The sequence below is a fragment of the Thunnus thynnus genome, chromosome 24 (assembly GCF_963924715.1).
Source record: "Thunnus thynnus chromosome 24, fThuThy2.1, whole genome shotgun sequence".
NCBI lineage: Eukaryota > Metazoa > Chordata > Actinopteri > Scombriformes > Scombridae > Thunnus > Thunnus thynnus.
This window is the reverse complement of record NC_089540.1, coordinates 4,133,639-4,159,793: the sequence shown is the minus strand read 5'-3', so window position 1 is coordinate 4,159,793 and position 26,155 is coordinate 4,133,639. Positions and strand designations below refer to the sequence as shown.

Below are 26,155 nucleotides of genomic sequence, written 5' to 3'. Positions count from 1 at the left end.
CCGAGGATGTGCCTATTGGGTAAATTGATAAATTAAAGACACTAACATTTGATTCCTTTGACATAAGTCTGTCTGTCTAATTGATTTTTGAAGCTTCGATTCAGTCGTTAATTTCTGCCCTCTGGCAAAGAGCATTTATCAAACATACATGTAATTTCACAAAATGTAAGTGCCAAAGAAATGTAGGAACATAAGAGGAAGTGATTGTATGCAAGTCTGAGCTTGTTATGAAGACCAAAAATATATATTCACTTCTGTCAAATCTCTTTAATCTCTCTTTAATGAAAATGTATTTAGAGAGCCGACTTTGAGGGATTTCCACCATCTTGCCAGATAAATTGTTATTTCTGTAAATGTGAGAGATCACTGCTTCAAAAAGGTTAATCTAATAAGTCTACTCACTCTCTTTTTCTGAGAGTTTTTCCTTATCCAAATCAAGAATGTAAGAATAGAGGGTATACAGATTGTGTTGCCCTTTGAGGCAAATTTGTGATTTTGGCCCATACAAATAACACTGACTTAACACTTCAACATGTTACAGTAGAATACACTGAATGGGCCGTGAGTACCGTTTAATGTAAAATCCTGCATGCAATCTGAAACAAACTTTATGTTTTACTCACAATCTCCCTGATGACTTTATCCACAATGCCTTTGTCCTGCAGGTTGTGAAGATAGCGTGAAGCTGGCGAGTTAGCAATAAGCCGTAGCTGAGCTATATTGGCAGGCTCATTGGCTTCAGGTGTGATGCCTATGGTGAAGAAGCGGACCCCCTGGTTCTTGGCATCAGCCACAGCTGAGAATATGTCTGGATTTCTGGGGTGCGAGATGCCGTCAAAGAGTAGAATGGCCACCTTGATGCTGCTGGGATCAGACTCTTCCAGGTAGATGCGGGTGAGGTTAGTGATGGCATAAGTGGTGTAGGTGCCGTGGCCGATGTACGTAATGGGAGCAATTCTGGCCTTGAAGTTGTCTGGGCCCCTCCACTCTTTGAAGGTCTGCTCTATGATGACATGGCTGCTGTACTGAAGGAGTGCTGCGCGGGAACTGAGGCCCCGGTTGTTCTGCAGCCGGAGGCCCTGCAGCCGGTCCATCACGTCTGAGGCAAAGCGCTTCTCCTGGGCATGGTTGTCTTTGGCACTCTCTGAGCTGTCGATCAGAAAGGCTAACTCCAAGCTGCAGTCTTCATCAATGAGCGCTGAGTGGGAAGAAGAGTTTATTCACTATGAGATAGTAAACATTAATGGAATAGTACACCATTTTGGAAAATATGCTTATTTGCTTTCTTGCCAATAGTAAGATGAGAACTGATGATACTGCTCTCATCTGTATGCTAAATATGTAGCTAGAGTCAGCTGCTGGTTAACTTAGCTTAGCATAGAATAAGTGCTTAGCATAAAGACTGGAAATGGGGAAACAATGTGTTTAATCTGTACACGCTGTAGTTTCACTGGGGTTTTGTGTTACTTTTTGGCCGAGACCAGTTGCTAGGCAACCAACGGAGACTCCAGAAAGTTACTGCCCCTGGCAAAAAAAAAGTCTGGCACATAATCATCCATAAAACTGTCAGTTGTCGTTTTTACACTCTCAATTTTGTACGGAGATTTTGTACGAGATTCCGTATAACGTGTTTATTAACAAGTTTTAGAGATGCTGGTAGTTGGATTTTGTTGTGATTGTTTGTTATGGTTGCAGTCTTTGTGCTAAGCTAAGTTAACTGGCAGCTATCTGTAGCTTCATATTCAGCATACAGGTGTAAGTGGTCTCAATCTTCTAATCTAGGTCTTGTTAAGAGCGAGTATAACAGTATTTTCTATTTTCTGAACTCAGTTCATAATCAGTAAGAGCAAAGAGGACCGAGCATCTTTTCCATGCTGTGATATTTGGCATTTCATCATTAGACATTAGCTGTTATCGGCTTCGTACACATCACCAAGTTAACTGCACATAATGTATTTTTCCTGTATTTGCTTTTGCCAGGCTGTTGTCAAGAGCCTCTCAATCAAGATGTATCATTCATGACTTTTATATCCAGCTAAATATAAAGACTGGACTGATCACAGCTAAATGGATTGCAGTCAGGAGGAAAATTGTATCTGTGGAGCCTTCAGAAGGGGTAAAGGTGATTTATTGACCACTTAGGCTCTATAGGGTGATGCCTTTTCAAGAAAAGTGTGATAAGTTCATGAATGTGACATATAATTTTGAAGAAGAAATAAAAGTAACTCAACTTGCAGCACCAACCTTCAGCAATGGAAGGAGGTCACAGATCTAATATAGGCTGAGGATAAATCACATTAATCTTCACGGAAATATGTCACAGAGAGAATGTGCCTGGGGAAACAGGATTCTGAGCGAATAAAACATTTGGGTAACAGAGCACTGAACGGTCACACAAGAGATGGATGGCAGTGGAAAGCCTGAGAGATATGATCAATCCAAGTGGATTGCATCCTCCAGCAATGTCCTTGTTGAGTATCATGTTCCATTTTTTCGCCTGTGGCAGCACCTTTTTTTCCTAGTGATGAAAGAAATGAAACATGTGCCACCTGCACAAATTCCACACCACTATCCCTGAGTAAGAACAGCAGTGGAAAAGAACCCATAAAACTGACTCTGTAGTGCATCCATGATGGAAAATGGGCAATAATATCATAAAAAATACTGCTACTTTAGACTTACATTTGCCATTTTGTGGTATGGAGTTGGATGGATATACTTTGTTCTTCTTCCTGGTAGTCACCACCTCTTCAGAGTCTTCATAGTCCTGTGCCCAAAGACCCTGAAGTCCCCACAGTAGCAGGAGCCAGTGCAGTGAAGGGACCATGACTTCCCTGAGACAGAGGAAAGAGATGGATAAAAAGACCCACACACATCCTCACATTTTAATACCTTCGAAGAAACCTGCACACACTCAACAAGCTTTAACAAGTATGCATGTTTGAGAGTCAGCCATCAAACATGCATAACTCACAATGTTGCTGACTTAGGTTCCTAATGTGTTCAGCTCTGCAAAGCTCCCCTGCAAGTGAAGAAATTGTCAAAAAAGTGCAAACAGGGCAAAGGCGAGATTCTTCATTCAGAGTTAGTTTGGTTCCATGTCCTGAACATCAAGTTGAGAGTCCTCTTCCAGAGTTGGATCTTAGTGTTGGGAGTCTGTAGGTCAAGACCATGTAGTGACACCACCAGCAGCAGCTTGTTGCCAGACGTTTAGACTGTATACTGGCTCTCATGAGACTCACATTTGAGCCATTCTAAGGCGCAGTAAATGAAAGAAAGGCCAGCCCTTTTTCAAACTCACTCACTCCCATTTTAGGGAGAGTGTGGGAGGGGTGGCTGGGGAGGCTGCTACAGACACTACAGCAATCCCCCTTCATGACAGAGCAATGAATGCTTTTTCCACTTTTTTTAGATGGAATGTCATTTTCACTTTGTTGGCCATGACATTTAAAACAGGGACAGAAGAGAATAAAGCCTTAAGGAATAATAGCAATTAGTCTTTTTCACTGAGACAGCTCATTGATATCAAAACAGGGCTTTATCAATTCTTTGTCATTGTGTTGCCCGGTAGTAGGGCCAGAGCTACTACTGAGGATATGAAGGTCATGTCCTTGGTAATAACTCTGGAAAGTGAGGGGATTTATGAAGAAGACATTTTATGGTGGAGTTTTTAAAGCTGAGTCTTATATTTTTTTAGACAGAATTAGACATTTTACAGGCAAAAAAACTATGGAACTTGAAAAATAAGTAAAACAATCTCCCTTTTATAAATAAAGAGTTGACTTTCTAAGCAATAAAAAGCACCCTAGGTTAATTCAATACACTCAGGGGTTAGTCTGATATGATTAGTGGTGGCTATAATGTTTGCAAATGTTAGCTAAGTTTAGATAGATATTGCTGCATAACTGACATTACTGAGTGAGTTCACTGACTTAATGATTCTTTACTTGTGCTACTGCATTTACTATTATCCTTTAATGGTCACTTGGGGTCAGAGTGGTGCTGTTACATAAGAGTAAAAATAAAACATAGCCTTGCTTTAAATCAAATGAATTAAATACTCCACCAGAATTACATGTCCTGCACCAAACCATGTAGTAAGATACATTTTATAGAAAATATAGTTGAACAGTTAAATGAATAAATGAAAAGTGAAAAGGGGTTTTATCTTTTGTTCTTTTTTATATTTTGAAAGTTTGGTTGGTAGCTAGTCAAAAATGTCTTAGGTGGGTGGGGTTCTGCTGGGTAAACTTGGACCTATGGCTTCAGTATTTCTAAAATTCTAGCCCTATCCGGTTGCTAATATTCTTGCAGGTAAACTGCGTTTTTTACTTAAACCTGCAAAAACTGATTTTTTTGTCCACTTGGGGGATTCTTTAACAAGCACTGAACACAACACAAAACTCATATGTTGAACTTGTTAGCAAACCATTGCCTATTTACACATCCGGCAGACGTGATGCAACATAAGCATTAATTTACAGTCGTGTTTCTGGCCACTTGGTGAATGTAAGTCTGATATTCACTCTCCTATTAGCTGTGTAAGTCCTGAGTGAAATAGCTATAGTTGCTAACTGTGTGTGTCTGCTGTTGGGTGCTAGGCAAGGAGCATACAGTGGGTTTTTAGAGCTTTTTTGCTTAAAACAGCTGCCTGCTGCTGCTAAAAGCAACACAGAGAGGTGAGAATAGAACAAAACAGTATAAAACACTCTAAAGTTCAGCAAGCATAGTCATTTGATCCATTATTGTTATAAAAATATCAATTAAAACTGCTTTAAAGTTAAAAATCTTTTATTCATGTTCTCTGTAATTGTGCCTCCAGAGGCCTCGACCTTTAAATAATCCAGAAAGCTGAAAAAGTTGGATACCTTAAGGCGACACACCTTGCAAGAGCAGTGTACCATGATTCACCTGTGAAAACACCCAAAGCAGTCATTTGTTATTCTTTCTCTTGGCATGATTTACTGTAAACGTTCATTTCCAGAAGCAAGAGAGAAGTACATTAGTATGAAGGGTGGTGCCTCTGTAGCACACAGCGAAATGCATACTTTATTCTTTTCTGACAGGAAAGACATTTTTGTCTACAACTAGATATCAGATCTGTGAATGGAATTACTTAACATCATTCACTCATTCATGTCATTCAGATATATCATTCAGATATCAAAATGGGCGAGGTTTAACCAGTATGCGTGCATTTCTTTTATATCCTAGACCCAGAAGCCAGCTTCTGTACGTTAACACAGGAAGAATTCTCTTCTCTGGCAGGGGTCTTTTCAAAGCTGGATGTGAAAGGCTGTTACAATGCATCAGTTCAGTTTTTATTGAAACCTGGTGCATGTCCCTTTCAGCACTAAAGTAAAGTCTCACACCTCCTTAATCTTATTATAATTCCTATGTAGTCCTGGATCAGTGGAATACCATGAGGCTGTCTGCAGCCATAAAAGCTGCAACTGGAATCATATACCTCTGCAACAGGGATGACTGTGTGTGTTTTTATTGCCTACTGTATCACTGAAAGCAAGGAAAGGTGGGCTGTCACTCAAGAATGCTTCCCTGAAAAGATGGACCTCCTTAAATCGGGTTCAGCTCCCTTTCCTTCGTGTGGAGAGCTGATTAAGCGAAGCAAGGATTTATGGGAATTATTTTGTCATTTTAATATTGTGTCTGTTTGGAAGTACTTTGCAGCGAGAAATATGAGGAAGCAGATGTAAAAGCTTATAGTAAAAGCTGCTGTTTTGGCTATTTTACAAGAGTGAATGAAAGTTTTATAGCGGAGACACTTGTTTTGTTGCATTATACAAAAAGTGGCAAAACTAGGACACAGGATGAATCTGAATTTCAATATGATACGCCCTATAAAAATGGGAACCCGTAGAATTGTCAGTTATGGTGAAAGAAAGACGTCTTAGTATTTGGAACACCGAAAAAGGTGACTACTAATCCACATGCCCCCGTTTTGACTATTTTTTTTCAAAGCCTTTGGTTTCAAAGTTAACTTCTCATTTTTCTGATTTCTTTCACAGCAGGAATTCAGAAATAATGAGCCTACATGTTCACCATACTGCATTTAAAGTGTGCATAACTTTGCTGAAAGGCTTTCCAAAAGCAGACCCAACACTGTCTCTAAACTACCCAGCAATTAGTTGACATTCATTCAAAGAGTATATGGAAATAAATGAATAAAGATATAAAAGAGCACAGTGATGCTCTGAACAGATGCAGACACCAATGAGGGGCATCAATAAAGAGCAGACCATGGCTTTTTTTATGTAAACCACACATTTGAATTTTAATGAGCAAGTTGTTTCCAAGAAAAGGTGTGTAGAATGAAGAGAGGAGGAAAAACAAAACAAGTCTTTCTTTTTTACAATGCCACCGCTTAGCTCTTTGATATTCCCCAACCCCCCCAGGTATCTTTGCTGTCATATTTGACTTAACCACTGTTTTTACAAGATAATGCATGTTCCTTAAACATATAGTTACAGCACCGAAGAGAACATGACTGACATTAGTGACTGTTTATGGCTGGGATCACATCCATTCACACATTTGTAACTCTGAAAGATTACTCAGAGCAACAAAAACAGGTATGTATGTCCCGACAAGCTTTCATACCCGTCTGATCTAAAGGGGAGCTGACAGCTATGCCACACACTAGGGTAAAACTGCAAATAACAGGAGTCTGGTTACTGTGTCAGAAACATTTAGATAGAGTCATGCAGGTTGTAAATCACAGATCAAATACATATTTGACTTCAAACATATTTTGTCTTTTACTTTCTTGTACTTAACAAGATGAAGAGTCTACAGCCACGCTAACACCTCTTTCAGGCTGCGCCGTAATTAGACAGTACGGTGCTTTGAGATGAATGCTAATGTCAGCATGCTAATATGCTCTCTATGACAATGCTAACATGCTGATGTTTATCTGGTATAATGTTTACCGTGTGTCTGATATCACTCACTATTCACTATTTAGTTTTTATTTGAACCATTATATTGAAGGTGAAACATATGCTTTATGTAGTGCCCTTAGCAATTGTCACAATGGAACAAAAAAAAACTTTCTGCTAACAATCCCACAATGCGATGATCTGCATTCTACAGATGCAAAAATGAGCAGTAACCAGGCGCCCAGGAAGAGCTGCAGGCTGTGGAGCCAAGTCCAAATAGTGGCCAAAACGTGTAATTACAACTTCTGGGTCGGTCAAATAATGCACACCAGCCCAAAAAACATCTTCCCTACACACAATCACTGGAAAAGGAGAGGCTTTAAACGGTGGATACATTTTTCTGACTGGTTTTATTATCAGAATTTGACACATTCGGTCCAATAACGTTTAGATAATCTAAAAGAACCGCAAGATTAAAAATGCAGAAGCTTGAGGAAACCTGCAGAAACATTGCTTCATTTTTTTGGCTTAAAAAAAAAAAGAAAGAAAGAAAGCATTTGCAAACTCTACTTCACCTGTGCAGGGCTGCAAAATAAATCCAAATGACTGTTTCATATCTTTCAGTCTACCACTATGACTAGATTCTCTGTTGCTTTGCCAAAACTGACAGATACAATACTCAGGTGGGGATTTGTTTGGAAGGGGGAACATTTGGCCAGGTTTGAATAGGGGTTATTATTATAGATTCAAATAGAAGGCAGGATCCACGGATCACTCCATGATGTCGGTCATTAAACTTTTCTAGTGATAGATAAAGCACTATTGCATCGGATTGTATGAAGGAACATGTCCATTCTTGTATCACCTGGCCGCTCACACTGTTGTAGCTCATGCAGACCTTGATTATTGTAGCTACAGTAACAATAACTTAACACAAGCACAATCCTTGTCAACATTGATAAATATGTGGAAAGTTTTTGGGAAACATTGCCAACACTTCTTCACTAACTATAAAGCAACTTTTTCACCAGACATTAGAAAACAGATTTTGACATTAAGTGACTTTCAGAGTGTTGACAATCTGTTTCGACTCCTGCGTGTGCCTGTAGTAATCACAACCACAAAAGCCTGGCAACACAAAGTACTCCCACTCATCTCTCATCGGGCTTTACTTTGGGGCAAGCGCAGGATGCTTAATTCAAATATGTGCAATGTTTTCACAGACAAATACAGACTAGTAGAGATGTATCAATGCATGCAAATAGGCAGACAGACATCTGTGGGTAGTGGTGATGCCAAGCCAATCAGTTACAGTAATATCCAAAACATCTGTTGGCATGTTTTAAAACACTTAGATGCAATTCAAAGGAATATCGGGACTATATCTGATACGCTGCTAACACTGAACTCAGTGAACTTGATCATCGCATAGAACATTGTGCTTCTGCTCTGTGTGGAGTGTTTGCAGTTGAGCATGAACAGTGAACATCTAAGTATGTATTTTAATAAGGGAGGGCTACTACCTTTGACATTTGTAATTTGACAAGTATTCCTGTATTGACATTTGCTGTTGATATGACAGACAACAGAATATTCTACCAGAGAAATAGAAAGAAAAACAGAAAAACAGATATTACATTATGCTTTAAACTGAGGTTGAACAAAGGACTGATTTGAGCCTCCTGCAGTGAAATAAAAGCATTACATTTGTCAAACTCACACACTTGCACAAAACCTTCCTCTCCACACATTCTGCCTATATTGGTACAGCAGCACCCTCTAGTGTAAATATGGTGGACTCACATCACTGTCTGGACATTTCCTGCTAATGCCAGTATGTTCTCCTATCTTCAACACATGGAATTACACATCCGCTATGCAAATATAACAATGTAGAGAATCAGTAACACACACTAACCCACTTTCATGCTTAATGTAAAAATATGCAGTCAAGATTTCAATTGCAAATTCTGAGTAAACTGTTGTTGTTTGATGTTACCTTTTGAGGTCAAATAGGATGTGTTGTAGAAAGGAGTAGGCATTATAAGCTGTAGCTTCAGCCTGCACCTTTTGCAGCCTGCAGACATCTATAATTTGTGTTATTGTGTTGTTTCAACTGTTGTATTTGGGTAATTGCCTTTTTTATGTATACATGTATGTGTGCGTGTATATGAATGTATGTATAGTCTGGTTAGTTTCTTATTGGGCGTTTTGTTTTGTCTCTCACAGTCGGGTGTATGCTGATGAGCAGCTGAGTGCATCAGCACTGTTTGCCCTATGATTAACTTGTACAAGATGTCACCCTGCCCTCCACCCTATTCATGCTGGAGTGAGTCCCTGCCATTGACCCAGTATTTTATTTTTTTCTTCTTGCTACTTCTATCACACAACATTTCAGAAGGAAATATTGTAATTTAGATTTGTAGTTACTTTGTAGATAAACATCTTATACACAAAACATATGATCAACTCAGAAAATATGATTTTTAGAATTTAATTACTACCCAGTGGTCTATAGAGTAGTCAAAACTGGATCGACATTGACCAGCTACAACATTAAAATCCTGCTCATACTTTAGCTAATAATAACCCAATAATACACTCTGAACATTCTGAAACTGGACTTGGATAGTTAATACTTTTACTTTTGTTACTTAATGTATTTTTTTGTTTAAAATACTTCTGTGCACTTCTTAAGTACAACTGAATTGAAGGTAGGATTTTTAATTGTAATGGAATATTATATTATTATTATTATTATTAGCAGTAGTAGTAGTAGTAGTAGTAGTAGTAGTAGTCTCTATTAATTGTAATAGAGTTTTAAAGTATGATACAACTACTTTCTCTTCAGTAAAGAATACACCACTGTGAGCAAGAAAAGTCAATCAATAAAATATATATTTGTTACACTGACCCTCATTTTTCAGTTATTTTTGTTTTTTTTTCTGGCAGAGAAAAATAAGCATTCATTTATTGTATACTCAGTAATTAGCCTGAATTCCACTTTTCATATGTGCAGTATGCTATGGATAATGATTGCAAAGTGTACTCACATACTGCATACGTCTCTAATCAAGAGACAATGCATGGCACATGCTGTTCCTGTTTGTGAACCTAGAGCTGTTTAGTCAGTATGTGCAACCATACAGTTTGAAGTCTATACCAAAGGCATGGTGAGGTCATCTGACCTCTTATGTTGAGGTACAATAACAGATGTTCAATATCTTTAAAGTCCTGCTTCACTCAAAAATGTGTTTTTCTTCTTGTTCCTTCAGTTTGATGTTTTAGCTTCACTGTGCAGAATGATGTATGTGCAGAGTTTGACACTGGAAGGCTGTTTTCACATTCATCTGCTGAAAGTGGAAAGTTTCTCTGTGCTCCCTGAAAATCTAAGTTAAAGGGATGGGCCTATAAGCATGATTTGTGACATCACAAATAGTTTGGAAGCCAATCCTGGTCCAGTATTCAATTTACACAAGTGTGACGTGGAAACTTGAAGCCTCCGATCTACATACACTGAGAATGGACTTGTGAAGTAGGAGACATCGTGTGTCCAGCACAAACGGGTATCTCCGGGTCTGAAAAGTGAAGCCAATGCGGAAGTGACTTAAACTTGCATTCTTTCTAATGACCAGCAGGGGGCGACTCCAGTGGCTCCAAAAAGAAGTTTGATTGTATGGAAGTCTATGAGATAATGACCCTACTCCTCACTCGATTTATTACCTCAGTAAACACTTTCCAAATGAGTTTATGGTCTCAATCGCTAGTTTCAAGTCTTCCTCAATACAGCATGATGTTCATTTATTATAGTCCCATGTAATTTAAATTTGACAATAAAGCATATGCTTTAGGGCATGGCTACATTGTGACTGACAAGTCACTACCACAGCAACAAAGTTGGTTAGGTAACGTAACCATAGCGTAACCCCAGATTCACAGAGTATAGGCGTAGCCATAGCCATTGCTATTTCACTGTGTTTTCAGTTCATGATAGTTAATTGTAACATTTTGGTCGCCTAAAAAAGTCTTGTTCAGTGTTCGGTTGTTTTAAAAGACCCTCTAAGGAGTCAGATGTTCAGTTTTTCCGGTAAGTACATTTTGTTTTAATGGTTTTAAGCCTGTTTTTTGCAAGTGAAAATTAGTATTAGCATTATCACAGTTAACCATAGACTGTAAATGCACCTTGCTAACCAAGCTAGGAGCTAGGAGCTAGCAACTAGCGTTAAGGTCAGCTCCACCCTCTCATCCAAATATGGTCACTTCTCATCACCTCTGGCTCCAAAATTCCAAGATGGCAACCAAATGCCAAACTCAAGGCTACAAAACAGGAGTCCACGACAAGCCCCAGGAAGAGCACCAGGATTTGACGCTAATTTGACATAATGGCCAAACCGTGTAATTACAACATCACGTGATACTACTGGGCCCAAAAAGACTTTTTCCCACAGATTTCCATTGTGAAAGAGACATCTGTAAGTCAGAGCGTGTGTACATGTTCTCAAACTGGTATTTCTTTACATCTGGAAGTGGCTTTTTTGGCTTCATGCGCCACTGAGCAACTTTCATAGGAATGAACAGGGCTTTTTCACATCCATGGTCCACAGACCAATGAGTGACGTCACAGTGGCTACGTCCATTATGTTTTTACAGTCTATGGTCCGGCAGGAAAACTTTAGAAATCAACAATATTTGCATATTTATAGATTTTCAAAATTTTTAATGAGGTCGAAGGAGAAGATGTAATTTTAAGGATTTGGGCTACATAATTTAACTTTTTAGGTGGAAAAAACATATCAGACACAAATTATTAGTCAAAGTAGAGTATTTCATATAAACATGTCTGGATGGGATCTTTAAGTTCAGAAAGGCTGACACATGCAATCAGCAACAACACACAACTGTGGAAGCCTTTGCCATGTTTTGGGGGGATAAGTGTGCTGTCAGAAGTGTGCTGTCAGTGACCTAAGCAAATAGTGACTGCATTGAACACCGAGTTACCCAGGGGGAGCAGCACTTCCCTTGACATGGGACATTGTGTACTTGTGGGACCATGACACCAAAGGGGGTGTCTGCACCACCTTTTCCAATCTAAGTCTACATTGATTGAAGAAATGACCGATTTTAATGATGACTTGAATTGTGTTTAACCTTTTGCAGTCACATTTACTGTCAACTGGGACAGGTCTGTGGAGGGCAGAATGTCAGCTGGTCTGCGCATGCTCAGTATAGCCCTTTTACGTTGCACGCAGGCGCAGTTCACCTCAGCGGTCATTCATTATAAAGCCCTCAGTTCCTCTGTCTCTTTCCACCTTCAGCCATTTTGACCATGTTAGGAGCTGTGGGACGCTGCTGCACCGGGGCTCTGCAGGCTCTCAAGCCTGGGGTCCAGCCCCTGAAGGCCCTCGTTGGATCCCCAGCCGTCCTCTCACGTAAGTCCACCATGCATGGTGCATTTTGGAGTGAAATCTTGTTAGAAAAAAGACGCATTTAAAGCGCTTGTCAGAGGAGGGATTGGGGCTAACGTTATGCTATGCTAGCAACACGCTGGCGGTGTAGCAGGCCTTGATGCTGAAATGTCAAAATTGCAATCTGTTGGAGCTATTCCAAGATATCAAATGGATACACATGCACATATTTGCTCCCAATGACAGATTTAATGCGTCAGAAATTGACCAGGTTGTGTTTTTCTTGTGCTAGCAGTAATGACCTTTGTGTAATGACATGAGGCGGTGCGAGGCTAGTAGATTAGCAAGGTTAGACGGCATTTACCCGCAGTTAAGACACGTTAAGTTAACGTAGTTACACAAATGAAGTTTATAGATTAAGGAAGATTAAACTTACTAGGTCGTTTAGCTGTCGTTGGCACGAAATACATTTCGTTCATCTGCCAGTCTGTCCACACTAATGTTATATTTAGTCGGGGAAGTGGCTTGTTTAGAGTTTAAACTGGTGAAAGTCTACTGATATTTTACACAAGTACGTTCATTGTTTTGTGTTTGAGGGCGTCGCTCGATCATTTCAGTTGTTAAAAAAGCTGAATCATAGTTTAGCGTTGGCCGACAACAATCATTTGACATTGAGATACGCAGCTGTGTGACTGCTTGAAATAATGATATTTAGCGGCAGATTCTCCGTTTTACACCTCTTACACTTGTGAAAAAGTGTTGACATTGAAGTATTAACGCTCTTTAAACCCACTTTCTGATTTGTGAAACCTTTAATTAATTTTGTTGTTTTATCAAAAGAGTGAAAAAGGGTGATTTCACTGATATTTCTTAATCCAGACCACATTAGATCAGGTGCAGATCAAAACTCCCTCTACTTAAACCTGTCAGATCTGGACTAGATTAACAAGGAGACTCCAGAGACTCATTAAAACACAATTTCAGATTTGTGAAACGTTAATTCTGTTTGTGAAAACTGAATGGGAGATTTCACAGCTTTTTCCACATCCAGACCACATTAGATGAGGTCCAGATCAAAAACCATGGATCTGGACCTCTGGATGGGGAAATGTCAGTGAAATTGCCCTTTTTTTTTCATAAGCAAAATAAAGATTTCCCAAATCTGGAAGTGGGGTTTAAACAGTGTTGAGACTTCTGCTACAATGTCTTAACACCTGTTCATAAGTGTAAATGGTGAAAAAGAGAATCAGTCACTAAATATTTGTTTCCCTTCACTTTCTCCTTGACCCTGATCAGAAGCAAACTTCAGCATTGTACAGAATGGTATAAATTGCAGACTGGTGGCACAGCAAGGTCACGACTGTAGTGCACATGTAGGACACTGAACTAAATGCACACACTGTCTGCATAACTTTACAGGCAGAGACTATGTCGCACCTGCCGCTGCTGCCGCCACCGCCAACGGGCGCATCGTGGCTGTCATCGGTGCCGTCGTGGACGTCCAGTTTGATGAGGGGCTCCCACCCATCCTCAACGCCCTGGAAGTCGCCGGCCGCGAGTCCAGGCTAGTCCTGGAGGTAGCACAGCATCTTGGTGAGCAATTTGGATTACAACCCTAAGTCATATACCCCTTTTTAAATAGACAGAAGACAGGAAATCAATTACAATAGCAAATTAACTTGAACCTCTTTGTCTTTAGGGGAGAACACAGTACGTACTATCGCTATGGATGGTACCGAAGGTCTGGTCCGTGGACAGAAAGTTCTGGACACTGGTGCCCCCATCAGAATCCCAGTGGGTCCCGAGACACTGGGCAGGATTATGAATGTCATTGGCGAGCCCATTGATGAGAGGGGTCCCATCTCCACCAAGCAGTAAGCTCACTATCAAAACATCATTATTGATTTAATGTAATGACTCTCACAATAAGAGACACACATCTTTGACAGAATTGAAATGCAAGGCTCGATATTTAGCTTGGAGCTTGCCATACTTAGTATGAAGGAGCATTCAAAATTTGAGTTTAAAGGTCTTTTCACTTTGTTAAATGAATTTACCTGAATATTTTTTTTTTCTTTTCCCCACAGGACTGCACCCATCCACGCTGAAGCCCCTGAATTCACTGACATGAGTGTGGAGCAGGAGATTCTGGTCACTGGCATTAAGGTTGTGGACCTGCTGGCCCCCTACGCCAAGGGAGGAAAGATTGGTATGTGTGAAAGAACAAATATCTGCTCGCAATAGTCTTATGCAGTAGGATTTGTGATGGCGTCATCATGAAATCAGGCTGTTTGTAATACTTAACACAACATAACACACTCCGCTTTCTCACAGGTCTGTTCGGTGGTGCTGGTGTAGGCAAGACTGTATTGATCATGGAGCTGATCAACAATGTGGCCAAGGCCCATGGTGGTTACTCTGTGTTTGCCGGTGTGGGAGAGCGTACCCGTGAGGGAAATGACTTGTACCATGAAATGATTGAGTCCGGTGTCATCAACCTGAAGGACACCACCTCCAAGGTGAGGATTGTGGAAGCCTCTAGAAGAAATTACAACTTTGACGTGTGACACATTGAGTGCGGGAATAAAGGCATATTTATCATGGCATCTAACACTGACCTCTCTCCCCCTTGCTAGGTGGCGCTGGTGTACGGACAGATGAACGAGCCCCCCGGTGCCCGTGCCAGAGTGGCTCTGACTGGACTGACCGTGGCAGAGTACTTCCGTGACCAGGAGGGTCAGGATGTGCTGCTCTTCATCGACAACATCTTCCGTTTCACACAGGCTGGCTCTGAGGTCAGTATTGCATCAGTCGTGTCCACCAGTAGCAGTCACAAGGGCAGCAAGTGTTTCCTTAAAGATCACAAGATACATTTGAAATAGCAGTTAATAGTGTTAAAGGGAACAATTTTGTATTAAAGATGCAGTTAGTTAAATAGTGTGTCATAATGGCAAATCTACACATCAGATTCAGCTGAGGCTTGTTGACCGAAGTCATCTTGTTACCTCTCAGGTGTCTGCCCTGCTGGGTCGTATCCCCTCTGCTGTGGGTTACCAGCCCACTCTGGCCACTGACATGGGTACCATGCAGGAGAGAATCACCACCACCAAGAAGGGTTCAATCACATCTGTGCAGGTAAAAAGTTTAAAAGGTATAACTGACTCGAGCTGCGTTGTGCCAGTACACTGTTCCGTATCTGGTATTAGTACTTCAAGTAACTCTAATGTTCCCTACTAGGCCATCTATGTGCCCGCTGACGATTTGACTGACCCTGCCCCCGCCACCACCTTCGCTCACTTGGACGCCACCACTGTGTTGTCCCGTGCCATCGCTGAGCTGGGTATCTACCCTGCTGTCGACCCCCTGGATTCAACCTCCCGTATCATGGACCCCAACATTGTCGGAGCTGAGCACTACGATGTCGCTCGTGGCGTGCAGAAAATCCTTCAGGTGCAGAACTTACTGTCTTTTTGAAACGTTTATTATTAATTTTTTTTTTTTTTATACAAAATCAATTAAACATTTACCAGGCTAATCTGTTCCGATCACCTTTCCTCCTTTAGGACTACAAATCCCTGCAGGATATCATTGCCATCTTGGGTATGGATGAGTTGTCTGAGGAGGACAAGCTGACTGTGGCCCGCGCCCGTAAGATCCAGCGTTTCCTGTCCCAGCCCTTCCAGGTGGCTGAGGTCTTCACCGGCCACTTGGGCAAGCTGGTGCCCCTCAAGGAAACTATCAAGGGCTTCAAGAGCATCCTTGGTGGTGAGTGACTGTAACTTGTTGTAGCACCTGTAGTATTCACATAGTTCTTGACACCATACCACCTACTTTCAATCTATTCTGTTTACTAATGTTTCCTTTTTATACCCATTTCCCTTTTTTAGGTGAGTACGATCCTCTGCCCGAGCAGGCTTTCTACATGGTCGGCCCCATCGAGGAGGTCGTCCAGAAGGCCGAGAAGCTGGCTGAGGAGCACTCGTAAACATCTAAACTATCTAACTGTTGTCAGTAGAAGAGGAGAAATCAAAGGAATGGGGTCCTGCGGTTAGGAGCACTTGGTTTGTAAAACATGTCAAAAATACAAAATGTACCTGTCCTGTCATCCATGAAAGAAAGTTATATTTAATGTTTCCATTGAAATAAAGATGGAATAAATGCTGTCTTTACACAAAACAACTTGTCAACTGTATATTTCTGAGGCTTTAATATGTTGTCGTTGAGAATCTTGTTCCTAATGGGGATTTTTCATGAAATGGCTGTCCTCATCCTCTATGACCACAAGATGGCACTCTTGAGCCATGTTTAGCTATCTGATCTGTGTTGCAGTTTGTCACATACTGAAATAAAACAGTGGACAAATATTGCATGTGTGTTTGTTTAAACTTGAGGGTAACAAACTCATGAGTAAATACATGTAGCTTTTCATAGTCAACATATGTAAGTACTAGATATGTCTAGTTCTTATGTTATAACTTAAGTTCTTTTAATACAAAGTATTTGAGCAACAAGAGACTGACTGGACTTTGACTTGGAATTTTTTTATCTGATTTGATATCACTGAAAGAACAACTTGGATATAGCTTTTGGATTTTAAGCAGAAGAGTTTTTATCTGAATTTCAGAACCTTAAAATAAGTATACTGGAAAAAGTTCTTGAAATTGTTCAACTTTAAAGTGACTTGAGAATCTCAGTGAAATTCAGTCCACATGAATTCAGAAAGTTAAATATTTCAGCACAATAAATTCAGTGATATTTAAATTTAAACAGTATTCAATAGTGATCAAACTTCAAGTTTTATTTTGGTATTCAGTTGCTGATATTCAAATTATGGCACTAATTTACCTCCATATGAACACTAGAGCCTCCCACTGTGGAAAAGATAAGACTATTGCAGCTGGTTTCCAATCATGCACATTTACAAATAACTCAAACATCCACATTTGCTGAATGTCTGGATGATTTCATTACCAAGTTGATCCAGGATGTCTTATAGGCGACGTGACAGCTCTGTCTCTGCCGCTCTTGATAAAATTCACAAAGTTAAACATACATGTATTTATTATTTCTGTGCCATGTAACAATTAGATATGCAGGGATTCCTCTGATTACAACAATCAAATCTATTTCAAGTTTCCATTTCTGCAGAAGGAACCATACAAACAACATGGTCCTGCTCCACATGTACTTTGTAATCAAGTCAAAATTTTTATTGCTCCTCTTGACCTTGACCTTTCACACATGCCTATCACCAAGGTCAATGACATTATACTAGTATCTGCTTGTAGATTAGCTGGCCTTGAACATTCCCACTTTCAATTGCTGGTGAAAAAGACAAGACCAGCTGTGGGATTCTATGAGAAATGACAAGACATCAATATACTTGTAAACTTGTTTAGTTAAGAGGAAAATGAAATCTGCACACAGATGAAAATAAGTACACTTTATTGCATCGACCTGGCGATAGGAATGCCTTCTTTGCTCATAATGTAATCAGTAAAACAGGTTGGCATGTACGACAGCGGCAGCCAGAATAGCTTGGCGTCCCAGCCTGGGGAGTAGCGGGTGCGGGTCCGGACAGCAGATACAGCGTGCTCCATACAGCTGACCACCTTCATCAGATCTGCATCACTTATCTTGGAAACTTTGTTTGATATTATATCAAGCGCTTGGAGGGGGGAAAAAAAGAGAGTGGAATAAATATATAGCTGAATACAAAACATACAAATAAATGAAGAAAAGAAGTGATTAAAAACGTACACTTTTGTAGATACTCCTGTCCATAGTCGTCTCTGACCTCCTGGGGCAATCTGTCCCACAGCATCTTCACATTTTTGCTCAGGATAGCAACGTCGGTCACGTTTGTTTTGAAGAACCCTGGCTCAATGCAGAGGACTTTGACACCAAAAGGCGCCATACCTAACCTAAGCGAGATATTTGATTATATCAGAGCAGGTGTGCAAACTTTGATACTGAAAGAAAGATATCTTTGTATTGACACACTGACATATAATTGTTGATGTGAGTTAATGTTTCACCTGAGACTGTCATTGAAAGCCTCCACACCATACTTGGAAATGGTGTATGGGCCTCCCGTAACACTGATCCTCCCAAACACACTGGCTACGTTCACCACCCTTCCCCTGGCCTTCTTTATCAGCGGCAGGACGCTCAGGGTCACGCTGATTACCCCGTTCAGGTTCACGTCCAGCATGGACTTGTAGTCATCAATGGTAAGCCAATCGCACGGGGCGGAGGGGACGGCCACGCCTGCGTTGTTCACTACAGCCCATAAGCCTAGAAGAATCACACGGACGACACCCGGTCAGTTAAATGATTTTTAAAGACTTTTCTTTCAATTCTAGCCTGTCAAGTCTTGAGAGCAGAACTGAGTCACATCTTGAAGGAGAGGAAACTCAAAGCATGTTAATACATGCTGATAACAATATAGAGAAGAGTGATGTGTTGGGTGTTGGTTGGTATATTTGATTGTGTTGGAGTTGAGCTAGATTAAACTGATAATCCTCAATTATATATCCAAAAGCACTGTTTCCCTCCCAATGGGACAAACTGGTTGGAAAAAATAAAAAAGGAACAACAAAAGACAGACACCCTCCACACGCACCTCGCTCCCCGACTTTGTCCTTGATCATCTCTGCAACTTTGGTGACGCTTTCTTTTGACCTAACATCCAGATGTGTCGTGATCAGGTTGCTGGAGCAGGACTTCCTCAGATCCTCCTCTCCTTTCTCGGTGAAACAAGCAGCGATGACTCTGAAGCCCTGCTTGTCCAGATGCCGGGCCAGGAGGTTACCAAAGCCACTGTCGCAGCCGGTGATGTACACATACTTGCTGCCCTTGTCAGAGACCCTGGGCAGCTCCATCACCCAGCGGTACAGGTAGTAGAGCACCACCAGCCCCAAGAGGTACAGGAACATGACTGTGGGGACAAAGAGTTACACAATGTTACCAGAATATGCTGAGTAGATTTGGGTAGTAAGGACATGTCCCTACAATATATTTACTGATCTCTCATATGCAGAGTTATTGCATATGTGTCATTAAGACATGAACATTATTTTGTTGGAAGTTCCACTATATGTGGCTGAGACAAACTCTATTCAAGCCTACTTTGAACTATTTTATTTAATTAAAGTCGGGGACAAATTGACATAAGTTAATGTGTTACCAGTTTCTGAGGAATTTGCATAACTTGTGCAACGTCTATTAAACTGGAACCGAATGTTCTAGAGTGATTATACAAATACTAAACAAACATCACAAAACTAAACGCAGCCACCTGAAATTCTGAAAGAGCTGTGTTCATGCATCTTGCAGAAATCCTTTGATAACAGTCTCAAAATATGAATAAGAGGGAGTTCAAAAGTTCCTTGTACTCTGATGCAAGCTCACTATTTTGTGTAAAGTCATGTAACAGCATGAAATTGCGGTGCGGTGTAATGTGATTACACAAGTATGAGGATGTTATAGATTAATAAAAAGAAAAGCCGAGAGTCTCGGAGAGTTGGTTCCTTTTTCTTTTGGCAAGATCACTTTTTCCTTAGGGCCTTTGGAGGGATCTCTTAGAGACTCTCTTTAATGTTTTTGGTTTTTTTGTATTTTACTATTTTTGAAGTCTTAGATTGCTTGCTTTGTAAAACCAAATAAAACTGGTTTGTATTTTTTTTTTTTACACTCCAACCAAAGTTCCCGACTCCTGCTCATCACTGAGGTTCTCTGGTGCTCCTTTAAGGTAAGAAGAGACGCCTCCCTTGGGATAGGCTGACAGTAGTTTTTGAAAATGATTTAATTAAAAATGTATTGACTCTTGTTAAGATAAAAATTAGTGCTGTTTACTAAATAACAGTAGTAATGGCTCAGGTACAGTGACTAAAGTTAATATACAGTTATACATGTGTTACAGGTGGGATATCAATACAATATTAAGTTGAGGGTTTATAAATTAGGTGATGAGATGATTTAAAGATATGTTTGAGCCTCACTGTGACTCTGTCATGAAACTCTTGAGTTAACACATAAATCTGCAAACTGAAAGGACAGAATCTCAGGTGAGGTTCTTTCAGCAACGATTTACCTACAGGCTTCTATACATTTATTTTATTGTAACATTTATTGTCACAGTCTATGATATGTTATTTTTAAATATTAACTTTGGTCTCAGATTTATAGTTGAGTGTCTATCAATAAAATAAAATGTAAAAATCAGAAAAAAAAAAATCATGATACAAGTCCAGTTTCAGACAAGGTCAGCAAATAGTAAACATTTTGCTGAGTCAGGCTCTTTATGAATGTGTGTGTGTGTGTATGTGTGTGCGTGCGCCCGTGCACATGTGCCTATGAAAGAGTGACAGAGAGCAAGTACACATGCACAATTACTTTGGCTGTCTGACAAAAAGCGTTACAAACAAAGTTTAACCCAGTGGCATACCCTTGATGTTTCAACATACTTTTTCAACATACTTCTTGTGCAAGGTGAAGACACAGACTCTGCCATGAATCAGTACGTTTACTCTAGTGCTTCACATTTTGTGCTGCAACTAACGATTATTTTCATTATTGATCATTTTCTCACTTAACCTTAGTCATTTTTGTCTATAAAATGTGAGAAAATAGTAAAAATGCACGTTTTTAATATCATAAGAGTTGATGGTGATGTCTTCAGATGTATGTGTAAAACACATTTGGCTGATAAAGATGATTCTGAAAATAGTTCATTAATATTGTCAGGCGACTAATCATTGCAGCTCTACTTCAGATTCAACTTTTCATTCCAAATATGTGATCACCTTCTAAAATACAATGCATTGCTAAAGATTAAACTACCCGACATTGTAAAACAATTCAAATGAGCTCCCCCTCAACCAGGTTACACAATGAAATTCTACTTATACATTAATGCTTAACTATTTACAATCCAATAATTTAGTTAACAGTAATATAACACTCAAAAGGGAGCATTTTCTACAATATGAGTATACTTTTAATAGTGATTTTATTTCTGCCACCACTGCATTTCAAAGACAGTTCATTTTTCTCTCACTGCACACTATTTTACATTACAGTTAGCCCGTTAGATATTGATGAATCACTGTAGTAGAGGAAGTTGTCTAATGACTTTCTAGGCATTAAATGAACTAAACTGTCAAATTACTCGCCGGGTTCACAAACTTTGATGCACAACTTGATAGTGAACAAACAGTGAGGTTATCCAGTGATTTAAAAGTACACTAAGCAGAAATTTCTTTATGTGACGAACATATAACACCATATGCTTCCTGTTATTGACTATAAATAGCATTTTACAGTATACATTTTGAAGTTGTGCGATTCCGGTTAGTTCATACTAGAATAGCGGCATACGTCATCATACAAAATAGATTGTTTTTTTTATAAAAATGCGTCTTCTATGTCGAGTTTACTGGTTCCTAGTGTACATTAAGTTTTCTCTTCATCTAGCTATTTTAAGTTATCTCAGTAAACATGTAAACAAAGAGAATAAAAATTGACATTTGAATCTCATACCTGTCGGGGAGAGGTTGTCCTGCCTTGTCTCAGCTGGTTGTCAAACTCGTGGTTTAGTGTGCAACTTCGTTTGAGTAGTCAACCACTCCTTTAAATGAGCCACCTGTCGGCGACAAAGGTCATAGCTTCTTTTTCTTCCTCTTTGCGTTTATTGGCGGATTGAAATACCGACTTATACGTGCATACCGCCACCTACCGTAACGCAGTATGTAGAACGGGATCGGTTTATAACAAAAGTCATAGGTGCAGATCGTGTTATTTCTTTTAAATAGGTCATGGATGTATTATAAGAGGTGGATACAGGACCAAAAATGGCGCCCATTCAATCCAATCTGCTGTTTTTCTGAATCAACAAGATAATAAGATGGAAATTCTGAGAAAGGTTTTCATAGAAAATAATTATAATTCTATTCTCATTTTTGAGAGCTCGAATTACATGTTCCGACTGGTTTAGTTTAATCCAGTTTTATTTTGGTTTTGGCTTCACACATTGGAAGATACTTGTGTCTTTAAGTAATATAGATGTCATTGCTATTAATTTGTCCCCTTTGCACAGGCACCTAAGGACAGACAAAAATGTTTAACCCAAGCCCAAAAAATGATGAAACAAACAGCTGAGCTTAGCTGAGTTGAGAGGTGATTTTAGTTTGCAATTTCCACAAACAGGTACAGTGGGGTGACTTGACTTTAATAAGGTTAGAGAGGACATCTGGACCAGCAATCCTTAGGATTCATCTGATAACCCATTGGCAAAAATAAAAGTTACAACAGGTCAAACCTGAGAAAAAGTACAATTATGTTCATAAAAGAACACAGAAAGAACATGAAAGAAAAAGCGTATATGTATCTCTCAGATCTTCACCTGGCTCAGAGGCCGTTGTTACCATAATTACACTACTTTAGGCGCAACGAAATTCAGATGGCGGCAAACTTTTCTCAGAATTTCCGATATAATTATCTTGGAAAAACTGAAAAACGGCATTTTTTTCCTGAAGTGAATGTATTACGCTTCCATACCCGTAAGCCCCGCCCACGAGCTCCTCGGCACGCGTTTCTCGGCTTAAGGAAAGTTTTACAAATAGTCAATTATAAAAATAATTGACCCTGTTTGCATTTCGAGGTATCCTGTCATCAGTTTTGCAGACTTCTCTTTTACAGTGGTGGTCTATGGGGAAAATGCATGGATGTATTGTAAGAGCTCTCCATGGGAAAATGCCATACAGTCTATGGAAAATGCTTTTGAAGTTGCAGGGGGATTTTTCGGTGCAATATAACAAGTGGCCACTGGGAGAAATAGCTGCAAGACTGAGCGGCAGCGCCCTATCCAGCTCTTATAATACGTCCATGAAGTAGCCGAATAAATATTTACTTCCACATTACATTCATATACATCCATGATTACATTACTGTATTTTCATGGTGGACATTTCTACAGAAGCCGAGAACGGCCGTGCTCGTAATTATTTTTTTTAATGCTGTCATCCCGAGATCACGACATAAATTAACTGGTGATCTCAAGATAACAAAAGGCTGATTTCTCGAGATAATATATCACTAGATTTATCACAAGATTCATTCTCATTTGTTTATTCCTATCTCCTCCTCTAATGTTTCCCCTCACATGGATAACTCAACTCTTTAGATCAGTGGTTCTCAAACTTTTCACGTCCAGGAGCCCTAACACAAATTAGACCATGGACCCCCATTTGATAAGATTTTGTCCCAGGCTCCCCCGTCTGAGAAGATTTTTGCTTTTAGATGTTTTATTACAGGAAGTGTATGAAACCCATGACCAAAATAGTCATACATTCTGTCATTTTGTTACTTATGGATGGAATTATAGTGAAAATAAATTGTCTTGGTCTTGAGGCCCCTGTATTTATACTACTATTTATATAACTGGAAGGTTGTAGAAAAGTTCTATATCAGCTACTCAACACTGAATCTATCTGGAACGTTCTGGAAAACTGGTAAGTTTAAATTTATTTGTAAACCAATAGCAACTACAGCTTTCAGATAAATTTATAGTGTAGTAATAAGTACGATTAGTACATTTAACAAAGTATAAAGTAACATCAAATCAAAATATTCAAATAAAGTACCAAAACCTGAGAACTGTACTGGAAGAACAGCATTACTCTGATAAATCTTGCTTGCAACCCCTTTACTCAAATGACATGGAGAGTAACAAAGGGTAAAAATATGCATATGCTGGCCTTGAAGTGCACAACACAAAATTATTACAATATTTCAAAAACTAGAAAACACGGTGACATTTCAGAAAAAAAACTTTTGCATTTAAGTTGGTAAAACTTACAGGAACCTCTTGTCCATTCGTTCCTTGTGGACGATTTACTGAAGGTCTCGCAAATTGAGGCAAAGATAAGTTCTTTTGAGTTTTAAATATTTAAGTGTTGGGCAAAATGTTGAGCGAACATTTTGCATACATAGGACTCCACATAGTAAACGTATAAAGTCAACAGGAAAAGGAGAGGGTTTTCAGAAATGATGCATTTTCTGTTTGTGGTGAGTAAACACAATCTACAAAAACAACATGGTGAAATTTGCATAAATCAACCAAGGCACCACCTTAATGCTAAAACAGATTTAACAACAAAAAAAATCTTAGCAGCTTCAGAGGCACATTTTCTTACTTTTGAAAAGGGACGTTTAACATCCCATGGAATGTAATTTGTTTGATATCATAAATTTAAAATCAACATTTATCAATTTTCAGCCACCAAGGGGAAGAAGAACTCCTAAACAAGCTAACACCTTATAAATCACCTTATCAATCGGTTGTGTAAATGTTTGCTAAATTATGCTAATGTGATGTTAACAAACATTGACTACTCACATATCCAGCAGACAAGGAGCAACACAGGAGTTGTGTTTCTGGCCGCCAGGTGAATTTAAGTCCAATATTCACTTACCTTTTAGCTTTTGCTTTCTCTCCACCACCTCCTGAAAACCTGTGCGAGTCTTTAGCTTGCTAGCAGTTGGACTTGATTCAGTTTGGACTTACTGGGTTGTGTATCACAGCCTTTAGCTTCACATTTTTAAAGTTAAGTTTAGCCATTTAGTGACAGCATCTGTGAGTGACTGCTGCCAAATTTGAGACTTGTGACTGGTGAAACCAAATAACCACCAACAAAGGCAGTACTGAAGAAAAACAAGCTGCTTCATATATCACCTCGTTATCTGTGTGACATCGTTGACCTCCAATCATAATTAAGAGTGATTAAGACAATTTGGGAACCTCAGTGTTTTCTCTTTGGGTTTTCCTCTTTTGTTGGGTTGTTTTCTGAAATGTTGCAATGATTTCTGTTTTGTCATTTTATTTTGTGAAACCTTTTACTGTTGTCTGTCTTGTTAAATTATTTTGTGATAAGTTACTGACGTTCATCAAAGAGAGCTTCTTTTAAAAATGGGTATTAAGATATACTTGTGTACTGACTTGACACAATCTGTAACAACAATTACTTGTTATACTGTCTCCATATCTTACAGTACATCCCCTATACTTCCATGTTTTTAATATAAAACAAATAGAATATGAAATCAGCTGCTGGAGAAGAGAATGAAAAGAAACTGACTATTATAAACCCTTAACTCTTACTTGTGGCCAGTTGTGGCAGAGCTCTAATACAAACCTTTATATCAACATGCACTACTGTGAAACAACACACGTCAATACCTCACGGTTGAATCATATTTCCACCACCATTTAGGCAAATTGCATCAGATTTCTTACCACAAACCTACTGTGTGTAGCTTTCTGTTTCCTGTCTATGCTGATGCACATCATAACAAAACATCCTGTGTCTGTTCAACAATCCAGGATGTGGAAATGCACATAGCACAGTCATCTGGTTATGTTCATGTGCCTTGTTTCTTAGTGTGAAATAACTGCACCACACACCAGTGATCCAGTTTATTTATTTTCAGTCAACATTCTCTCTGTGTGAAGGGTCATCTGAGGCATTGTACATTTTTACCATGAGGTGGCAGCAATGCTGTTCGGTGACTCCTTTCCTGTTGTGCAGATGCTGCCTTCACTTACTCCTTGACAGTAAAATTTGCAAATGCAACTTGTAAATGCTTACAATAGGCATTTATAGTAGTGAACTCTGTGATGAAAACAGTGATTTTTCTTGTTAGTTTATTTGTGACAGTCGTGACAAAAATAAGAACTGTGCTGCATATTTTGATACATTTATCAGCTAAAAGCTGTCAGCACATGCTCCACTGCATTTGAAAGGGGTCAGAAAATGAATATGTTTATATTTGTGGCAATATGAAAAATCTTTA

At 39.4% G+C, this 26,155-nt stretch overlaps 3 protein-coding genes across 5 annotated transcripts in view; 1 reads left to right on the top strand and 2 right to left on the bottom strand.

Annotated features, from left to right (window-relative positions):
* LOC137177411 (collagen alpha-1(XXVIII) chain-like) overlaps positions 1–13,044 on the bottom strand; it is a 47,695-nt gene extending 34,651 nt beyond the window's left edge. The window contains exons 1-3 of one of the 2 annotated variants that reach the window (XM_067583713.1): positions 12,738–13,044; positions 2,683–2,834; positions 624–1,198 (exon numbers count right to left, since the gene is read on the bottom strand). In XM_067583713.1, coding sequence (XP_067439814.1) covers positions 624–1,198; positions 2,683–2,827 — 720 coding nt within the window. In that variant the 5' untranslated portion in view covers positions 2,828–2,834; positions 12,738–13,044. Of the gene's footprint in view, positions 1–623; positions 1,199–2,682; positions 2,835–2,974; positions 3,244–12,737 lie in introns of those variants that run through there. The other variant, XM_067583711.1, reaches the window with a different exon arrangement.
* Positions 12,167–16,665, top strand: LOC137177412 (ATP synthase subunit beta, mitochondrial). Its single transcript, XM_067583714.1, has 10 exons — positions 12,167–12,325; positions 13,721–13,894; positions 14,001–14,175; positions 14,389–14,510; positions 14,636–14,820; positions 14,938–15,096; positions 15,314–15,436; positions 15,539–15,751; positions 15,865–16,066; positions 16,189–16,665. Exons 1-10 carry the CDS (start codon positions 12,223–12,225, stop codon positions 16,284–16,286), a joined length of 1,554 nt encoding a protein of 517 aa, XP_067439815.1. The 5' UTR covers positions 12,167–12,222; the 3' UTR covers positions 16,287–16,665.
* A 1,064-nt stretch (positions 16,666–17,729) lies between these two features.
* Positions 17,730–24,954, bottom strand: LOC137177413 (retinol dehydrogenase 7-like). Of its 2 annotated transcripts, XM_067583715.1 has the most exons (6): positions 24,778–24,954; positions 21,845–21,947; positions 18,927–19,241; positions 18,340–18,598; positions 18,062–18,225; positions 17,730–17,969 (listed from the first exon to the last, which is right to left on the bottom strand). In XM_067583715.1, the coding sequence occupies exons 3-6, from the start codon at positions 19,237–19,239 to the stop codon at positions 17,746–17,748; spliced, it is 960 nt and encodes a 319-aa protein (XP_067439816.1). In that variant the 5' UTR covers positions 19,240–19,241; positions 21,845–21,947; positions 24,778–24,954; the 3' UTR covers positions 17,730–17,745. The 2 variants fall into 2 exon arrangements, with proteins under 2 accessions (XP_067439816.1, XP_067439817.1); XM_067583716.1 differs by lacking the exon at positions 24,778–24,954 and having other exon boundaries at positions 21,845–21,962.
* Positions 24,955–26,155: the final 1,201 nt, after the last annotated feature.

Excerpts from the sequence above, each read along its gene's own strand:
- LOC137177412 (XM_067583714.1), top strand. The coding sequence starts at position 12,223 with ATGTTAGGAGCTGTGGGACGCTGCTGCACCGGGGCTCTGCAGGCTCTC. Across the intron at positions 13,895-14,000 it reads GGAGGTAGCACAGCATCTTG|GGGAGAACACAGTACGTACT; the intron begins GTGAGCAATTTG and ends CTTTGTCTTTAG. Across the intron at positions 14,176-14,388 it reads GGTCCCATCTCCACCAAGCA|GACTGCACCCATCCACGCTG; the intron begins GTAAGCTCACTA and ends TTTTCCCCACAG.
- LOC137177413 (XM_067583715.1), bottom strand. The coding sequence starts at position 19,239 with ATGTTCCTGTACCTCTTGGGGCTGGTGGTGCTCTACTACCTGTACCGC. Across the intron at positions 18,599-18,926 it reads GGACAAAGTCGGGGAGCGAG|GCTTATGGGCTGTAGTGAAC; the intron begins GTGCGTGTGGAG and ends TGATTCTTCTAG. Across the intron at positions 17,970-18,061 it reads ACAGGAGTATCTACAAAAGT|CGCTTGATATAATATCAAAC; the intron begins GTACGTTTTTAA and ends CCCCCCTCCAAG.